Below are 19958 nucleotides of genomic sequence, written 5' to 3'. Positions count from 1 at the left end.
GGCCAACCCGGAAGATAGCATCACCCTGGTTGCTTCAGCCCATTAAGATTTTTCCAATGGCTTTTGAATTTTTGTTAATCATGATAGTCTTCACAAACTTTATCAAATTTAAAGCCTAAAAGAATCTTTTGCAGAAGCGCAAATATAAACAAAAGTCTGTGAAAGTGCACTAGTCTAGTGAGTATATGAGATTTAATGTCCTGACAACCTCTGTAACTGCCTTTAGTAAGATAAGTAAAAGAACTTATTTCAGGCATTTAACCAAAAAAAAAAAACTGTTCGGCCTACAAAAATACATTATCCTTAGAAAAAGCAGTGTAGTGCAGAATGTCATTTACATTTTTGGTTTGTTTTCCTGGAAGAGAAGGAACAAGTGTATCTGCTAAAAGTGCATTAAAAAATATATTAATAATAATAAATCAAACTTTTTTTTTTATCAGTTACAGAAAAAAAAACAAAAAACAAAGCTAAACTATGTGTCTTTGCCTTCCTTGACTTTTTGGTCAACCTAAAAACCTTAAAAAACTGAAAAAAAAGCACACGTTAAACCAAAATGGCTGTGTATTCTTGTCAACCTGTTCTGGACTTCCACTGGACTCTGAAAGGATCGTATTGAGCCACCTCCAGACGTCCTGCCAAACTCCTGACATCCAGCCCAGATTCGGCCAAAAGCTTGTCCAGCGTCAACATTACAGCCAAATAATTAACCTGAAAACCATGTCTGTTCCTGGAAATGCTTTTTTTTCCCATTACTGCTTCAGCCTTGTTGTGAGAAAGTAAAAGGTTAGGCACTGCTGCCAGGTGCAAATTTCACAGCCTCCCTATTAATGTGCTAACAAATCCAATTACCCATAACTGACTGAGATCCATACGTGATACATTTAATGGGAGATGTTGAAATGGGAGCCTGTGACCGGTTGTTCCGAGAATTGTGGATAATAGGGTGCATATCAGAAGGTTTATATTGTTTCCTACTGAAAATCTGACTAATCTGAGTTTCTCTGAAAAGAGGGTAATATCTATTGATACTGACTTTTATTATTCTACAGATTTAATTTCTTTACTTTTCTTATGGTGTTTAGTATGCTAAATAAAACATAATTCTTAATATAAGACACAAACTTCCAGTTTTGTTAAATCACTATAAAAAGGTTTATTATGAATGTAAAACGACACTGCGTTTTTTCATAGACACTACAGTATCTTCACCATGCCTGACACATTTAGAACTGTTATTAATAAGCAAGACCCATGCTGAGTCCCTCCAATCTGGACTTATATCACACCAGATGGATAGACATGCCACCCTTTACTGACTATCTCTTTAAAGGAATCACAGTTTTGAAAAATATTTCAGATCGCTTTTACAGTGCGTTTACATTGTACATCTCTAAAATTCCCATTTATAGATATATTCTTTATTTACAAAGGCTTCTTCAGGTATTGTATACTCCTAAAGGCTGAAACAAAAAGGGGGAATAAAAGTTACAGGATTTCGGTTTATGGAAGACTAAATAATACCGTAGTAAAAATATTGTAACAGCAAAAAATACAAATAAAATCAGATCAAACCGACAGATATCACACTCACTCGTATTGTGCAGTATTTTTTTAAAGCATCATAAATGTTTAGCATCATAACCTCTGGACTCTTGAATGCCTCAGTACAACACCTGTCTTGACAAAAAGCACAGCATATGAATCGTGTGGACAAACATAGCAATATTCATACTACAAACCATTTTCTTTACTAAGCATAATGTAGACGAACATTCAGTTAAAAATGAAAATCTGTCATACTGATCAAATATAATATAGTGTTTGTATGACTACTGATGTTACACAGATATTACTATTTATTCTCATAGCAGTAGGAAATTGGACAGAACTCACTAAAAGAAAGCACTTCTTTGGGAAATGGCAGTAGTACTGTTGATTCGGTGAGTGTCACACATTGTGAGGAAACTCAGTCATTTGTGACTGGATTTTGGGAGAGACAGCTCTTAGCTAGACACCAGACAACAGAGGCCAAAGAAACGCCGCTTTCTCTGCCGGACCAAGGGGTATGGCGTCAGATTCAACAAACTGCTGTCATCTGTGTTGACACAAAAACAGACAACCATTAAAGAATCAGCTGTCCTTTCATTGGCCAATATATACATTTAATAAAACATTATTTTTAATTCAACAGTCAAATTTTTGTTACCATCTAGGCAGCATTAGCTACAATTTGCAAATCAAAATTTGGAATAAAATAAAAATATTGCTAAAGTCCGAAATTTCTAAATTGGAAATAAAAAAAATAATGTGGCCACTTGGGACATGTGGATAATAACTGCATTATTATTATTATTATTATTTTCTGGCAAATAATCCTGTTAAGTATAAGAGCATCTTTAATTCTAAGTGAATCTTAAATATATCACCATTCAAAAGTACTTTTATTCAGAAAGGATGCATTAATAAAATATGACAGTAAAAACATTTACAGTGTTACAAAATATCCAAATAGGGGTCAGACAAATGCTGTTCTTTTAAACTTTCTATTCATCAAAGTGAAAAATGTCAAGGTTTCCACCAATTTTAAGCAGCTGCTTATAACATTGATAATAATCAGAAATATCAGCAAATCAGAATATTAGAATAATTTCTGAAGGAACATGTGACACTGAAGACTGGAGTAATATTTGCTGAAAATTCAGCTTTACCATTACAGGAATAAATTCAAGTTTAAAATATATTAAAAAAGACAACTTTTAAAATTAGCTAAAATATGCCGAGTGATACTACCTTGGTTTTTCAGTGGTAAAGGCATGGTCTCCCTGAGTTTGCTTAGCAGGTTTTTCATTTCTGTCATGTCCCTAGAACATTGAGGAACCGTTTCAGAGTCAAACTGTCTGTTTCATGGTAAAAGAAATGGAGATCCTGTTCAGCAGCTCAGACTATTCACCTCTCGATGTTCTCAATGTCTGTGGCCACCAGGGAGTATGTCTGCGGACAGTCCGGCAGATTGGAGGACGTGTCTTCCAGGATTGGGATGTCAGAGCTGTCCTCCTTCTTATTGTCAACCTTTGTAGCTCCTGAATAATGTTTTCCTGGAACACACAAGGTGAGACATAAACATTTCAAGGTTTGACCCCAGGGCAACAAGTCAACCTGCTCCAAGAGCATCCATATTTACATCCATGTTTCTGATAAGCTCAAATCAGATACAAAACACAGAAACTATCAGTGTCAACTCCTGCAAACATACTCTACAGTTGGACAAGCCAGGCTTCATCGATATCAGTTTCCTGTCGCTGGTGTGGCTGTTTCTTGCCGAGAGCCCTGGGGCGCCCTAACAGCATTACCTTTTCTGTGGAGCTGCAGGGATCCCAGCAGACACACAGACTTCAGCATCTCCGTCAGGTACATTTCCAGACAGCACTGCAGCTGGATAAAGAGGCGGCAGATCTCCGGATGTATTTCTCCATCTTCTGGGCTGTGAAAAAAGCATCAATAATGCATCTTATATCTAGATTCTGCAGAGTTCTGGCCCCGAGCCATGCACTTCAACCTGTCTAATCTCTCACAAGTTACATTTTACTGCATTCCTATGCCTCGCAGTCCACAAAAAGTGTCCAATGTTAAAAGTCATATCTTGATATTTGTCAGCCTTCTGATGATATTCAATTTGCGTGTATTTATTGTTTGCACTGAAATTGCTTAACAGTTTATTTTTCAAATCTGTATGACCATCAGTTTAATATTTTTAAAATGTGAAGCAGACTAATTGCAAATTGAGTTTTGAGCTGATGTCTGGAAACAGAACTGATTCACAGAAGTACATCAAACTTGCCAGTTCCAACACAATTTTTACTTTTAAAACATCAGTCTTGATGATAAAAATACTACACGCCTGTAATTACTGCTCTGTAATTCCCAGGTGTAATGCTGTGGCATAGTGGATACTTTCTTTTTCTGTTCTTTAATTACTTGGAACAGAGAGACGCACCAAATGCAGGCATTAAAGATAAGCAAGGCCATAACCATGTCTTGACCATTCTTTGACTATTTCTAGTTGTAAAGTAATCATTTTGAATTATTTGCAAATAATATTTTAAAATATGCACATATTTGTATGCTGTCGGAAATCCAAAACATGTCTTGTCTCATCACATTCAGTTCAGAATTACACGAATCACATGAATGATACCTTATTTTAATTCAATCTGAGCAGTAGTTTGCATGATTGTCAATCATTTAACATGTCTATTGCAACTGCTGTCAGATATTAAATGGTTTGTTACTTCCATCTTACCTTGCTTTCTTTCAACGTAAAAACTGAAGCTTGGTGCTGGAATTCACACTCGTTTTTTTGTGTACAGTAAACCTTGCCTTCTTTGATTTGATTGGCCATCTCAATCATTTTGACATTGACGAGAGCTGTCAGACCACTAAAACAGACCAGCTTAAAATGTCACTTTCTAAACCTTTTTATCATCCTAACAGCAAACAGAGTGGTGTGCAATCGAGTGCAGCAGAGAAATATTGGGCAGGACAATTTGAGAGCTTTAGTAAAGATTTATAGTGTTCTTAGAATGTGAAATCGTGTCACAGATCTGTGATTAATGGTAAATGCACAGCAGAAAGCATAATTTCCAGCTTAATCAACAATCTTGCTTTCCAAATATAGTGCATGGTAAGCCTGTCAGCACTAGCTGATATTTATTATCTAAATGTTGCTGTGAAGGTGAAATTTTGTCAGCTTCATAATATATAACATGATTTCAACAGGGGACCCATGACCCCTAGAGGGGCCGCAGGGGTACTGCAAGCTAATTATAACTTGACAAACAAAAAATTAAATAAAATATTAAATTCAAACAAAGCTAAAGAAGCTAATGTTCAGCTTAATATCTCATTGACCCTCCCACATTAAAATGCACTGTTAACATGTAATATACATATATATATATATATATATATATATATATATATATATATATATATATATATATATATATATATATATATATATATATATATATATGGTATACAGTACAGACCAAAAGTTTGGACACACCTTCTCATTCAAAGAGTTTTCTTTATTTTCATGACAATGAAAATTGTAGAGTCACACTGAAGGCGTCAAGGGCTATTTGACCAAGAAGGAGAGTGATGGGGTGCTGCGCCAGATGACCTGGCCTCCACAGTCACCCGACCTGAACCCAATCGAGATGGTTTAGGGGTGAGCTGGACCGCAGACAGAAGGCAAAAGGGCCAACAAGTGCTAAGCATCTCTCGGGGAACTCCTTCAAGACTGTTGGAAGACCATTTCAGGTGACTACCTCTTGAAGCTCATCAAGAGAATGCCAAGAGTGTGCAAAGCAGTAATCAAAGCAAAAGGTGGCTACTTTGAAGAACCTAGAATATGACATATTTTCAGTTGTTTCACACTTTTTTGTTATCTATATAATTCCATATATAATTCTACATGTTAATTCATAGTTTTGATGCCTTCAGTGTGAATCTACAATTTTCATAGTCATGAAAATAAAGAGAAAACTCTTTGAATGAGAAGGTGTGTCCAAACTTTTGGTCTGTACTGTAAGTACTTATATATATATATCAGGGCTCCAGACTAACATTAGCGCCACCAAGTTCTACAGATGGTGCACCAGGAGCAGATTTGCTAGCGCTGGTGGGTTGATGTGTGGGGGGTATTCAAAATAAAGATCATTTAGGTCATTTAATCATAAAATTACTATTGTTTTGCATTAATCTGTTTATACAGATTTGACAGTAAAGCACTAAGCACTCTTATTAAATGTACCATTATTTTTCTAGCATATGGAACTGACCAACTTCAGTGATTATGTGTGATTTAGTAGCAAATTGAAGAAAAGTTTGTGACTTTTCTTACTTCATACACAAAGAAAGTGTACAATTCTGACAAAATCTGATTTCTTGATGACTTGATATTTTATAGTAGTGATTTTATCATTTCAAAATATAGAGAAAAGGTAGAAATTAATTACTAAAATGAGCCAACAAGTGCTCCTCTGCTGCTGTCTACTGGTTATAATTGTGATTTTATGTATTTACATTTTACATAAGTGTTTGTTTAACACAAAGTAGGCTATATTTTGTTCACCCCATTAAAAATAACATTCAAACTGGATCATCTTAGAGCTTTAAAGTGCTGGAAATAGTTGTGTGAAATGTTTGAAAGTCATTGAAAAGTGCTTGATTTTCTCTCTCAAAAGGTAATACAAACCCTGAAATGAATAATTGATTCATTCGACTATTTCTACCACAACAACATGGTTCCAGTTAGCGTTACCGCTTCTTGTTCCCTGACATATGTCAGCGGTGTTTATAACAGATTTCTGTGCAGAATTTGAACGATTCTCACTAGATCTCGCAGTAACCATATAATTGTGCTGCAAATTTAAATGCTTCTCACTGTATCTCGCAGCACTGTCGCATCTGTGCTAACAGTGTCGCGAAATCAACTTTGGCTCCCGAGTAAAGCTGTTCTGAGCTCGGACAATTTTGCTGAAACGTAGCACAGTTTAGTTTAGTTTAGTTTGCCAATTGATGTTTCTCAAATACAACAGAAATGGAAGAGCTTATGAGATGGGCAACGCGGTGCGACTGTCACAAAAATTAGTCGCACCGGCAGAAAAAATTTGGTCGCACATATACAGTATATATATAGGCTATATACATAAAGCATGGGCTATATGCATGTACAGCACTATGTTTTTACCCTGATATTGCAGAAAGATTTTGATGTGCGGTCCGTGCCATCTCACAGCCTTTTGTGCGTGTCTTGTGCATTTCCGCACGCAGAGAGGGGCAATCAGCGGAAATCTCTCCAATAGAGATAACCAACTCCCTATAGAGGGCCACAAGTGTATTGAACTCCTGGACAACCTGATGGAAGAAAGAAAAACAAATGCAAACTGAAGATGTAGGGTTTACAATACCATTTTAACCTCAAATATCTATGAAGCAGATAGATGAAACGTGACAACACATTGATGAAATGACATGTATCCAACATGCCAAGAATTTGTTTTCATTCTGAACACTGAAAAAACCTGACAATGTCACAAAGCTAAAACAGGCTATTAGTTGGAGAGCAGCGCCACAGGCAACAGATGCTCATGCCATTTTATCAATATCTGCTGAAAAGGGAACAAAAAAAAGGGGGGGGGGGGGAAGATGTATAGCCTGATTGCACTGTAAGTAATTTTGCATAAAAGGGTCTGCTAAATGCATAAATGTAAAAGGAAGTGTTTAATGGCAAGCTGATTAAACATAAATACCTTAAGAATCTATTGTTATATTCAACCCTTTACATTGCGAGTAAATCACTCACATATGCGACTAAATCTTCACTCTGGCAACTAAATGATGTCTAATATTAGCTACTGGCTAATAAATTATCAGATTTTACTCGCCAGTGTTTGAGTTGGAGGCTAAGTATAAGTTTAGCACAGATATATTTTCACTCGCCGAACACTCTCTCTGACTGAGCGCTTCAGAGTTTCACTCTCTGTCAAGCGATCTGTGATATTTTTCAGTTCATCTCAATGGATGCGCAGCGCACCTGTGTTTGTGTATTTGGCGTACCTTGAACTTTAGTGTGAAGGTGCACGACTCGCGTCACTTTCTCTCACATGCGCGAAGTGGGCAGAAGTAATGCGCAAATGGCAATCTCATTGGCTAGTGCTCACTTATTATCGTCTCTGTTTTGATTTCAGCAAATCAGTTCCCACAAACTGATACAACCTGATTAATATTCATGAGTCCAGCAGCTCGTTCATCCTTAGTGCATTTTTTAACTATTCTTATTAGTAGAATTCGGATTATTAATATTATTATCATCATTTGAGTATTAATGTTTGTTTTTTCCCCTTTGTTCTTTTTTTTTTTTTTTTTACAGAAACCCTGAATGACAAACAATGCACCACCACCAGTCCTAAATTCATTTAAAATGTCTATGCATTCATACATGGTTACCGAGTTAATTATAATTACTAAAGCTCTATCATTAAATAATTCTTGATTATCCAGATATCATATTATAATAGTTGACTGACTGATGTCAAGAGTGTACTTTTAGGTATTTAAAAAGCTGTGCCATTTTAAAAACATATACAGTATTAAACAGTATGTGTATCTGTGTAATATATATAAATGTAAATTTTATTATATATATATATATAATAAAAACAAGTATTTATTTCAGTAATGAATAGCATATAGTCTATTCAGCCACTAGCACTTATTCATTCACTACTATAGTGACAAGTAACTGTTCCACACACTGCATATTTTTGTCTTTGAATCATATAGGAATCTGAGGGTCAGGTGTCAACTACTGACTGGCGATAAGTTGCTTACAAATACTCCAGCACTACACAGCACTAGCAACACTAGAATAGTTACCAGCAACAATTGTAATACACATTAGTCATAAATAAACAGCTAAATCTGCACCACAGAATTAAATGTAAAAAATTCAAAGCAATTGGTCAATGTTAAACATGGCTTGCCACAAGCCTTCTGCCTGTTAATGGGGCACACAAGCCAGTGTGCGTTCCAAATGTGCTCGCAGTTTTAACTCAAAATGGAGCACTAACTCTCCATGCCATAATCTGCCAAATGAAACGTTTCTGAAAAATCAGCCCGAGAAAATGAAGCTGGAACTACCGCAAGTCACAGACCTCCAAGCCAGAATGATTTAAAACGTCCCTAGTGTCGCATTATACATTTAGGATGTTGGCACTTGCAGAACCCTGCGTGAATTTCAAATAATGCTTGAACAATCAGCAGGATTCTGAGAGGAATAATGCCATGGGTCATGACGCAGGCTTACGCACCATTCTGCAGTCCGCCACGGCGCGCAGAGCCTCGCTGCTCTCCCGGCGCTCCGACTCTCTGGACGGGGGTTTACTGCCGATTTGGAAAATGGTCCCGGCAGATCTGGGGCGGGTTTTGCGCCCATTCGGTGCAGAACTCATGCACACACATCAAGTGAAGAAACTGCCCTGATATAAAATGCTGATTGATCAATGTGCCGCAGCTCGTTTGGTAAATTTCTTACTCAATTGATCGATCTGCCCGTGTCTTGCTCCTGGATTCTCTCCGCATTGCCACGATGCAGAAGCCGAGTCACCTTCATTCACTCCAGCAGAGAGCTGAAGTGTCCTTGCAGGGCTTCATCTTCTTCAGCAGAGAGAAATGCGATAACAAAGAACCAGATGCAAACATTTCTTGATGCCCCGTATAGTCCTTCAACGAAGAAATACCAGCCACTTTTAAACGGAACACCTCCCCGCGACAAATGATCGTTACTCGAAATAAACTAATAAGCGCCGCAAGTTGAAATGATACTCTACATGGCGTTTATTGAGAGTAGAAAGCGCTATTCTAACCTTGATAGGTGCAGTTGCTTGAGGCATGACGTGGTTGAACACACTGCACTCTCATAGGATGAGAATACTAATGCAACAGATTCACCAACTCCAGTGCGCTCACGGCTTCAAGTGTGCCACTAAAGGCAAGCAGTAAAAATATAACAAGAGAAACCATATAGGCAGCTTAGATCTATCTAACCTGCTGGAATAAAAAAATGATAATCCAATTGCATGAATATGCCACAATGTTAAGACTCTTAAGAACTATTGATCAACTAGCAGTTAGCCAAGGGGTAGTCTTACTTTTCAATTCAAATTAGATCAGTCTGCATTTTTGTAAATTGTGTTAAAAATGTTATGACCAGTCTTGAATAGTTTTTTTTTTGATGACTGACTGTTTAAGATTATAGTCCAAGCAGTGCAACCGGCCCCTGGTCTTAGCTGGTCTTTTAAACAGTAATCAGGCAAACCACAAACTGAAAAATCATGATTCAACTTTACAGTAAATGGAATAATCTAGCTCTGGAACTTTGGCTGCATAAATTCATTTCTCTCTGTGCAGCGCATTATTCCCTTGTTGCTGACTTTTTTATTGTCCTGAAAGATCTGAAACACTGCAGACAGCTTCCCTGTGCCTTCTCTTTAAAAAGAGAGGGAGATGAAATAGCAGAAGAAGCGGAAGATAATGAAGCCAATGTCCCGGTTGACGGAGTATATATAGATGATCACCATGTCCATGTCAAATCGCCAGCCATGTGAATCATCCTCAAAGCTGAAGGCATCAAGCCGGTAGCCCCTGTGATGCCTGGTTTTGAAAGCCTAAGAAAGACATATAAGATATATAGAAAGTGGGAGAGAAAAAGAGCAAGACAAAGAACAATGAACATTACTACCATATGAAGAATAAAAGCTGAATCTGCAAAGTTTATTTAGGAGGGAAATCAGGGAAATAGATGTAAAAATTGATTTACCTCCAAAAATCCGACAGTTTATGGCACCTTGGTAGAGGCCATTTGGCACAGCGCGCTTTCTGGAAATTCTGTTTCCAAGACTAGTATTTTTTGGGAAGAATGTACGGCTGTTTGGTTCAGTTCTGTGAAGAGTGGGATGTGTGATTTATTTATTTTTATTTTTTTTTGTGAATCATTAGTGTACTCAGTGTAATGTGCATTACTTTAAGAAAGCCCAGACTCATTTTAAATAGATTTATCATATCTCACACAGCTTGTTTTTCAGATCAGATTCTGTCTGCTATATTTGATGTCATTTGAAATCAATAGAAGAACCTAAATTATATTCAATCACTGAAAAACCAGTGCAAATGGAATAAAAAATCCCATTCATTTTGCCACTGAGAAAATGTTTTTAAATCCCTATGGTCAACATAAATGGAAAAAGTACTTCCAAAACCAAAGAGTCTGAAAAATAGGCGCTCACTTTTGCTTAATCCTACTAAAAAGGTCCGTAGTGTGAAGCAAGACTACTTTATTCAGTGTCATGAACTTTCTCCCTCAGATCTGATCTTAAGCTCTATTCTCACAGCACTTATTCCCTCCTTGTTGTTAATCTTGTTTTACAGAACAGTTTGAAGGCCAACTCAGAAGGCTAATGCTACATGGGTTCCCTTGGGAACTTCTAATGAGTTTTAGTCCATTTAGCCACTTATATTTTATGCAGCAACTTGTTAGCCACTTACGTTTATAAAGCACACAAAGGTTTAAAAATTCAGGCTTGAGGTATGACTGTGTGTATTTTATGTTGTTAAAAATAATGTGAAAATCTCTTCAAGTAATGTGAACCACATTTTACTCACAAATATAAACCGCTATCTAAACCCATAGGAAATTCCATAGAAAATCGATTGCTCGTAAATCCTAATTGTCTTCAAGTGAAGAGCTTTTGTTTTGTTTTGCTCGTTTCCCTCTTTTGATATTATTTCATTTTATGTATTGCTTCTTTCCTCGCTAACATTTTTTGTTTATGTTCTGTTTAATGCTGGTTTGGATATATATGAAGTGTCCCTGAGCTTCGGAGAAAAAAATATATTATTTATATTATTATTTATTATTATTAATAATAATAGTTATATTTAACAATAATAATAATGTTGATATTATTATTAACAGTTTTGAAAAAATTTCCAAATAATAAAATCACATCAAATTTATTAATCACATTTTAAAAATATTATTGTTAGCTGTTTTTGCAACCTCTTTGACAAATCACAATAATAATAGTATTAATTAATAACAACAAATTATAAAATAAATTAATATTAGTAGCTTTTTATTAGCTATTAGCTAGCTATTCTTTAATTATTATTTTTTTTAACAGCTAGATTTGTTGTTTTGTTTAGGGTTTTTAAGAAAAAAAACTCTTGGGTAACTCCTTTGATAAAGTATAAAAAACATCATAATCATCTTCATCATCATCAACAACAACAACAACAACAACAGTAACAACAAATTATATTATAAATAATTTATGATTCCCAAAAAGATTCCTGAAAATTACAACAACAATTATTATTATTACTGTTCACATTTCCAAAGAGAAAATTTAAGACGTCTTTTTTTTCTGAAACAAACCTTTCTAAAAGACGTGTGTTGTGGTGGTTCTGCACAATTGACAGGGTGTATTGGTGGCAGTTCTTGGCCAGCATCATCAGACGAGGCTCACAGAAGATGTGGCTGCAGGGATGTCCACATGTTGGGACTGAAGTAGACATCCAGACACACAGCACAGATGTAGCCTACACGATCTCGGCCAGGCAGCTCCTCTTCCTCACTGCTGCTAGATGGGTTCCCTGTAGAGCTCTTCAGCAGAGTGAGAGAGGAGAAGAGATGACTCAGTGCTGCTATTAAACTCAACAATCTGCTGAGCTTCACCTTTACTAAGGAGCATTACTTGCAGTGTTATGCTGATGGTGCATATAAACAGTGTTTTAACTTGACTTTCAACACACTTGTTTGTTGGACTATAAACACACAATAAGATTCCCTGAACTGTCCTGTTCTGGATCGTGTAACAGGCAGCCCACAGGGGTGGCATGTCCCACACACGACTCCTCTGATACACAGGGCCTGTCTGCATAATTACAACCCATAATTGAAGTGTGTGAACTCCAAAGGGAAAATATACAGCGTACCACCAGAATTATTATTAGGATTTCTCTTTCTCGTCACTGTATTATGAAGGGTCCTTACTTCATCTGCCAAATCACAACCCACCCCACTTCTAGCCAGTGGATGGTGACAAATGAAGGAGCAAAAGACATCATTGCATTTGAGTACTAATAATCAAACCAAAACCAGGAATTATAGGACCAGTGCTTTCTAAGAGCATTCTTCTGTGGATTTTGATTTTAGTCTTCTTTGGGTGTTGTGCATTAAAACATAATCAAAATAATTGTTAATATAAATTTTTAGTTAATTTTAATAATCATTTAAAGCATTAATTTGATTTTACTTGAGATGTAACATCTATGATTATGTTATTGCTGATGAGTTTATTGCTGTGAATTCAAAATCACTAATGCAGAACCTGTTGATTGTTGAAATATGCCCTCTGCTGCAAAATTATAAATTCTTAATGATCTTTGAGTGGCTTTATATTGTGCTAGAGAAAACATACGAACATAAGAATAAATGTAAGAGATAATGTACAGCCAGTTTACTATTATCACAAAATAAACCCCATCAAGAAATATTAATTTGAGAAAAATATTTGAAGAAAAATAGTCCATTACAATGTAAAAAACAATCAGTCTGGAAACAAGATTGAAAAAGCAATATACAGTGGGTATATAAAAGAATCACCCCCTTTAAATAAGCACATTTCGTTTCTGAAGTTTAGTCATGTGATGGTGAGTGTTTGTGGACTGCAGTCTTCAAGTCATTCCACAGATTTTCAGTGGGGTTTAAGTTTGGGCTCTGACTAGGCCATGCAACGACATTCACCTTTTTCTCCTTCAACCACAGTGTGGTCAGTTTTTTGTGTGTGCTACGGGTCATTGTCATGTTGGAAGGTAAACCTTCTTTACAATGACAGCTTTCTGGCAGAGGGCAGCAGATTTTCCTCAAGAATTTGAATTTCCGCCAGACATATCATTTGGTGTTGAGGCCAAATAATTAAATTTTAGTTTCATATGCCTCAGAATCTTCAATGTGTGTTTTGGTAAAGCTCAGTCATGACTGCATGTGGCCTTTCTTGAGGAGTTCTTTTCTTGCAATCCTCCCATTCAAGCTCCATTTGTGAGAATTTGTAATATTGAAAACCAAAATAAAACCTAAAATATTGTCTTCAATTTGTTGCATTGTTTGTATTTTTAATTTGTATTACATTGACAGAGAATAAACATCTGCAATTTTTTTTCTTCATCTTCATTTACTGTCAGCATTCACTTCTCTAGAAATGCAGCCTCTAGAGAGCTAATATTCTGACAGAAAACTTCAGTCCTATTGCAGTTCAAACAGCATGCATGTGTGTAAATACACACTTGATTGCGTTTCTGTTTCACCTGCACATTCTCCTGCTGCTGGGTCTGTCTGCAGCACTCTCTCCTCCTTTGTCTCTTTCTCATGCTCCTCAGTCGTTTCCTCTGTCTCTTACCCAGTCTGCGCTCCCCAGTAGGAGTGGGTGTAAGCAGGGATGAAGCCACACTGAGCCCCGCTGGAGCTCTGCCAGCCTGTTCTCCAGCCTCCTGTTCCTCATCAGAGCTGAGAGACATGAGAGGAGCTCTGTGGTTGAAGGAGCTTCCTGCTTCCTGTTCCTCACAAGAGATGCATGAGCTTCTAATAATATCTGACCTAACAGATTCTAGATCAGAGCTCCTCGAAAGCATCACAGCCCTGTTAAAAAGAGGAGGGCTCGTCCTATGGAATGGGGAAGTGGAAGCCTGCTGGCTGGCTGTGGACCTCAGCATATATTCTGCCTGGGGATCACAGTCTGGAAAATGCAGATCATAGTAACCTTGTAAGGGTTTTGCCCCCTGTAATGAGCCTCTTGATAGGTTGAGTAGGAACATACTGGCCCCCTGAGGTATTTTGCACTGTTGACAAATGTAAATCCCCCAAAATAGTGGCAGTTCAGTGACCTGAATGTCTCTGGGGGCCTATAGAATTCAAATAACCCACAATGCATGCATTGTGTTATAAGGGTGGCAAAATTAGGTGAAATAACTAGACCAAACTTTCAACAGACACTGTCAGCTATTTTTCTGTCTGAACAATTGGCAGCATATAGGAATATGACAGTCATGCTGACTGAAACTAAATGTGTGGTCATTTTATACAGTTTGTACTGTATGTGTGGTTTCTACTTGAAACTTAATTCATTTTATACAGTGATTTAGCTCCTAGTGCAAGTTGGTAACAAATATTTAATAGAAATTATAATATTATAATACAAAACATAATTACAATAAATATAATTTTTACAAACATTTTAAAACACATAATATATTTTAATGATATGTTTTAAAGAATTTATTTCAATTTAATTAAATGCACATTACAGTGGATAACAAATAGTTGCTTAAATGGATTTGGATATGGATACAAGTTCATGCTGAATTATTTGCAAATTAAAACACACCACATATGAATCATTCAATTCAATAGATTATTAAATTATTCATGACTGAATATAGATTTTTTTATTTTTGTTGACCCTGTAAACATGTTAAACAGTGAAAAATATTTTAAATATTAATGGCAAGCAAAGAAACAATATATATTATATTTTTTTATCGGACAAACAGCTGTCAAAGGGTACAAAGGTGATCCTTTGCAGAGCTTTGAACATGTAACCCTTCCTTGACCATCTCAGGTTTATTTATTTTTTCATACCACTTGTATATATTATGTTTTTAAAGACACGTACAAGTTTAATTGCATGGCATGATGTTAGGTTAAGCATTATACGATGTGACGTTTGTTAATATTAATAGTGCATGTCGAATGGTATCGAACATTTTTTCTGTATTGATCATCCGTGTATGTTTTTTGGATTCTCGATAGCCATAATTGTAAATAATTCACTGATATTATTTATATTCCAACAGCTTTTCAGCATTAAATGAGCATTACATCGTCATTATGTTCTCTCATTCTTTTGCCATGCTCTCACCAGATGGCAGCAGATTTCCGTTCCAGGGAACACGTGGAACTGTCCACGGTGCTGAAAGTGCATTTTCCTGATGCATCGCTGTACCAAAATACATATAGTGTACAATATTACAATAAATCTAATAATCATCAAATGCTTGTGATATTCAAAACTTTATTACTATCTAAACTAACTTTAATACTATTTTTATTACTACTGTAAAAAGGGCCTATCCTAAAAATGGTTCTAAATCAACTGAATTTATTCAAATAATAATAATAATAATAATAAGATATTTAGCATCAATGAATCAACCTAAATACATTAAAACATTTTATTAATTAAAACGGGTAAAAATTATTTGTATACACATTTGTAATTTATTGTAATTTTCACAAGATCTAGCTATATAGCCTACACAAAGTATTTTTTCACCGTTTCGTCATAATTATATTTATTTCCAACCATTAAACTGATATCCATTCATGTGTTCTCAAGTTTCAGATTTCAAGCTGACTTTCTTTATCTGAAACGAAATTTAAATGAGTTGAAAAAGTACAAGACTTTATCACTGCAAAAACTAAAATAAACGTAAAAAAATGTTTCAGGTGGCTGTGTGAAGAAATAAAATCGATTTTCGTTTACTATGTTTGCTGACAAAACAAGGAACTAGGAAACAATTTAACAGACGCAGCACGTCGCTGAATCTGCCTGCGCAACTTTCCTAACAGAAGCTGCTGAATATCTCTGAACGTGTACTACAACAGTTCACATCCAAAAGGACAACTTTGTCCCGCTGTAAAGCTTGGACGGCTGCTCTGCAAAGTGCGCGTGCCAACCTCTCAGCCATCTCTGACGCACTTAGCACGACTCGTATAAATGAATTCACCTCGTCACTGGGCGCCAATCGCAGCTCGAGTGTGCGGCATTTCCTGAGCCCGGAGCCCGCCATGCGTCTTCAGAGCAGCGAGGTGACCGGCGCAAGGGACTGTTTCTGAGTGACCGCTCTCACCATGGAGGGATACAACAACACCACAGTAAGCCAAGACTGGAGCCGGAACGAGACGACAGTTAGCGAAGTTGCTTTGAGTTACCAAATAGTCTGCTCGCTTTTCCTGGCCGCGTTAATTCTGTTTGCCATATTAGGAAACGCGTTTGTAGTCGCTGCCATCGCCTTGGAGAGATCGCTTCAGAATGTGGCCAACTATCTCATCGGCTCCCTGGCCGTCACAGACCTCATGGTGTCGGTTCTAGTGCTACCCATGGCAGCCCTGTATCAGGTTCTGAACAAATGGACTTTGGGACAGGAGATGTGCGATATTTTCATTTCGCTAGACGTGTTGTGCTGCACCTCTTCTATCCTGCATCTGTGCGCAATCGCTTTGGATAGATACTGGGCCATCACTGATCCCATAGACTATGTGAATAAAAGGACCCCCAGACGAGCGGCTATCTTGATCAGCCTCACTTGGCTAATAGGATTTTCAATTTCCATTCCTCCCATGCTGGGCTGGAGGAAACCAAAGGACCGGGCAGATCCCGACGCGTGCACAATCAGCCAAGACCACGGGTACACCATCTACTCAACTTTTGGAGCTTTCTACATCCCCCTCATTCTCATGCTGGTCCTCTACGGGCGGATATTCCGAGCGGCGAGGTTTCGCATTAGGAAAACTGTGAAGAAAACCGAGAAGGGCAAAATCGCGGACAAATGCCTGTCGGTGTCTCCGGCGCTGTTCCAGAGGAAGGCGAACGGAGAGGTGAGCAGAACTTGGAGGCGAAGCGTGGAGCCACAGCCGGGCTCGTGCGTAAACGGAGCGCTGAAACACTCAGACGACGGAGAGTCGTTCGAGATCACAGAAATTCAAATCGTCTCCAGAAACCACCTGATCTTGCCTAACAACCATCAGCCGTGCTTCGAGAACAGAAAAGAGAAAAACACGGAAGCGAGGCGCAAAGTGGCACTTGCCAGAGAGCGCAAAGCGGTCAAGACTCTGGGAATCATTATGGGCACGTTCATTTTCTGCTGGCTGCCCTTCTTCATCGTGGCGCTTGTTTCGCCTTTCTGTCAACACTGTTTCATGCCTGAGTGGTTGAGGGCAGTTATTAACTGGCTCGGATACTCCAACTCACTTTTGAATCCCATCATATACGCTTACTTTAACAAAGACTTCCAGAACGCATTTAAGAAGATCTTGAAATGCAAATGTATTAGACAGTGAACGATGCTGTTAAACGGATGCTTATAAGCACATATTGTTTTTTAAAGAACTGCCCTAAAGGCATTCATGCGAATGGACGCAGAGCGGGACAGTACAGCACAAGAAGAGGTAGCGCTCTGTCCTTGTGTATTTGTTTATCTGTGAAGTTTATCTGCTTCCACAAAACAATGTGCATATACCACTGGATGGATTCAGATTAGACCAGGACTCTCAGACCAGCTGTGCATTCAATAATAAAGCCCTTAAACAAACAAACAAACAACAACTACAAAATAATAATAATTAATAAATACATTATTTATTTTACTGTATATTCTCCGAGCAGGGAGCTGTTGGTGGGACTGTAAGCACAAAGAGATGTCAAGATCCAGCAGGTCATTTATGTAGAAAAAAAAATGTAATGTGAAACCATTTCTCATTTCTATTTATTTTCAGCAGTTTTCTTAAAGGACATGGACTGACTGGAAATACCTTGAAATAAAAACAAATCTAGATCACAAAAATGGACTGTATTTTGAATCATTGTAGTTGGGGTTGGATAGGGTTCTTTAATAAGGTTGGAAATAAAAAAAAAGATCAAAGGGAAATTAATGTGGTTGTCAATATAATCTTCAGATGTACCATTTAAGAAATTACTGAACAAAAATATAAATTATATTTAAATACAAGTTAGTATAACTCAGTAAAATGCATATACTTCCTAAAATGATTAATATGTTCTTTCTTTTTATTTGGCACGTAAAGAAGCTTTAGGTAAATCAAAAATTTTTAATTTGCATATGGACATAAAATTCTAATATGTACATAGATAATAAAGCACTATAATGTGTGTGCCAGTGGCAGTATCAGAGATGCAAAAGAGTTCACAATGATCAGTTCGCCTCAGGCAAAGCTAGCCTATTACTGGGTCTTTGTTCCTCTAAAACTGCAATTGTACCATGCTGCATTAAAAAGTATCTTAGAATGTGTAAACCAGTTTAAATTATAAAAAATGAAAATCCTTCTGTTTGTTTCTAAAGGTTTTAAAGAGCCTAATAGGAATAGTTCACCCCAAAATAAAAATAAAAAATATGAGAATTTACTCACCCTCAGGGCATTCACGATATAGATGAGATTGTTTCATCATCATAACAGATTTGGAAAGATTTTGCATTACATCACTTGCTCTCCAAAGGATCCTCTGCAGTGAATGGGTGCCGCCAGAATGAGAGTCCAAACAGCTGGTAGAAACATCAAAATAATCCTCAAGTAATCCACAGGATTCCAGTCCATCAATTAACATCCTGTGGATCAAATGGAATGTGAAGCTGTGTGTTTGTAGGAAACAAATCCATCATTTTTGACATTTTTAACTTCAAACCGTTGCTTTCGTCTAAAATACGAGTCCTCTGTTCATAATATTTATTTCTCCAGTGAAGGATCTTGTTTGAATCAGGAGAGAAATTTAAACAGATCAAGCACGATTTACAAGCAAAACGAGTCTAAAACAGTTCTAAACAAATACTGTATGTGGGCGGGTTTTTGTGAGAGAACAAAAGGTATGGATTTTTACACTAAAGGAAGCATTATTATGGATTATGGACTGATATTTTAGCAAGCAGCAATGGTTTAAAGTTAAAACACCTTAGTGATAGATTTGTTTATTACAAACATGCAACTTCTTGCTTCACAAAACAGTAATTGATAGACTAGAGTCATGTTGTGGTTTATTATGATGTTTTTATCAGCTGCTTAAACCCTTATTCTGACGGCACCCATTCACCACAGAGGATCAGTTTCTGAGCAAGTGATATAATGCTACAAATTTTCTCAAAAATCTTTTCCGATGAAGAATCAAACTCTTCAACATCTTGGATGACTTCAGGGTGAGTACATTTTCAGCAAATTTTCCATTTTGGGTGAACTATTCCTCTAATAAACAAATACAATTACTTCAGCTATCGATACAGACCTCTTCTTGTAAAATGAATGGACTTAAGTCACCCCAAACATCTTCCACATGTGTCCTGATGTTTAGTTCTTTAAAGCCAGTCCCTATAGCTTATAAACCTCCTCCACTTCCTGTGACAGTCAGTCAGTAGCCACATGCAGAGTGTGATGGAAGAGGCAATGGTGCAGAAATGTAATGTTTATGATTTGCTTTCCTCCCTAAATTTGTAAACGCACTGTTTTACTGACACACTGCCATGTGACGAGGATGTTCGGAGGAGCTGAC

The 19958-nt window shown here is 37.1% G+C and overlaps 2 protein-coding genes across 2 annotated transcripts; one reads left to right on the top strand and one right to left on the bottom strand.

The window, feature by feature from the left end:
- Window positions 1-1128: 1128 nt before the first annotated feature.
- LOC132114443 (regulator of G-protein signaling 7-binding protein A-like) lies at window positions 1129-9508 on the bottom strand. The gene is made up of 6 exons (XM_059522566.1): window positions 8877-9508; window positions 6755-6921; window positions 3351-3481; window positions 2951-3095; window positions 2791-2861; window positions 1129-2095 (listed from the first exon to the last, which is right to left on the bottom strand). The coding sequence occupies exons 1-6, from the start codon at window positions 9015-9017 to the stop codon at window positions 2004-2006; spliced, it is 747 nt and encodes a 248-aa protein (XP_059378549.1). The 5' UTR covers window positions 9018-9508; the 3' UTR covers window positions 1129-2003.
- Window positions 9509-16176: 6668 nt separating this feature from the next.
- Window positions 16177-18719, top strand: LOC132115161 (5-hydroxytryptamine receptor 1A-alpha-like). Its single transcript, XM_059523557.1, has one exon. The coding sequence runs from the start codon at window positions 16535-16537 to the stop codon at window positions 17741-17743; it is 1209 nt and encodes a 402-aa protein (XP_059379540.1). The 5' UTR covers window positions 16177-16534; the 3' UTR covers window positions 17744-18719.
- The last annotated feature ends 1239 nt before the right edge of the window (window positions 18720-19958 follow it).

The sequence above is a fragment of the Carassius carassius genome, chromosome 34 (assembly GCF_963082965.1).
Source record: "Carassius carassius chromosome 34, fCarCar2.1, whole genome shotgun sequence".
NCBI classification, from domain to species: Eukaryota; Metazoa; Chordata; class Actinopteri; order Cypriniformes; family Cyprinidae; genus Carassius; species Carassius carassius.
This window is presented reverse-complemented; position numbering and strand designations above follow the sequence as displayed.

Bases quoted from the DNA above. Each gene is read 5' to 3' on its own strand.
- LOC132114443 (XM_059522566.1), bottom strand. From the start codon at position 9,017: ATGAGTTCTGCACCGAATGGGCGCAAAACCCGCCCCAGATCTGCCGGG. The intron at 3,482-6,754 runs GTAAAAACATAG...CTTTTTTCACAG, and splicing joins AATCTTTCTGCAATATCAGG to CCCAGAAGATGGAGAAATAC. The intron at 3,096-3,350 runs GTAATGCTGTTA...TGTGTGTTCCAG, and splicing joins CCTGCAGCTCCACAGAAAAG to GAAAACATTATTCAGGAGCT.
- LOC132115161 (XM_059523557.1), top strand. From the start codon at position 16,535: ATGGAGGGATACAACAACACCACAGTAAGCCAAGACTGGAGCCGGAAC.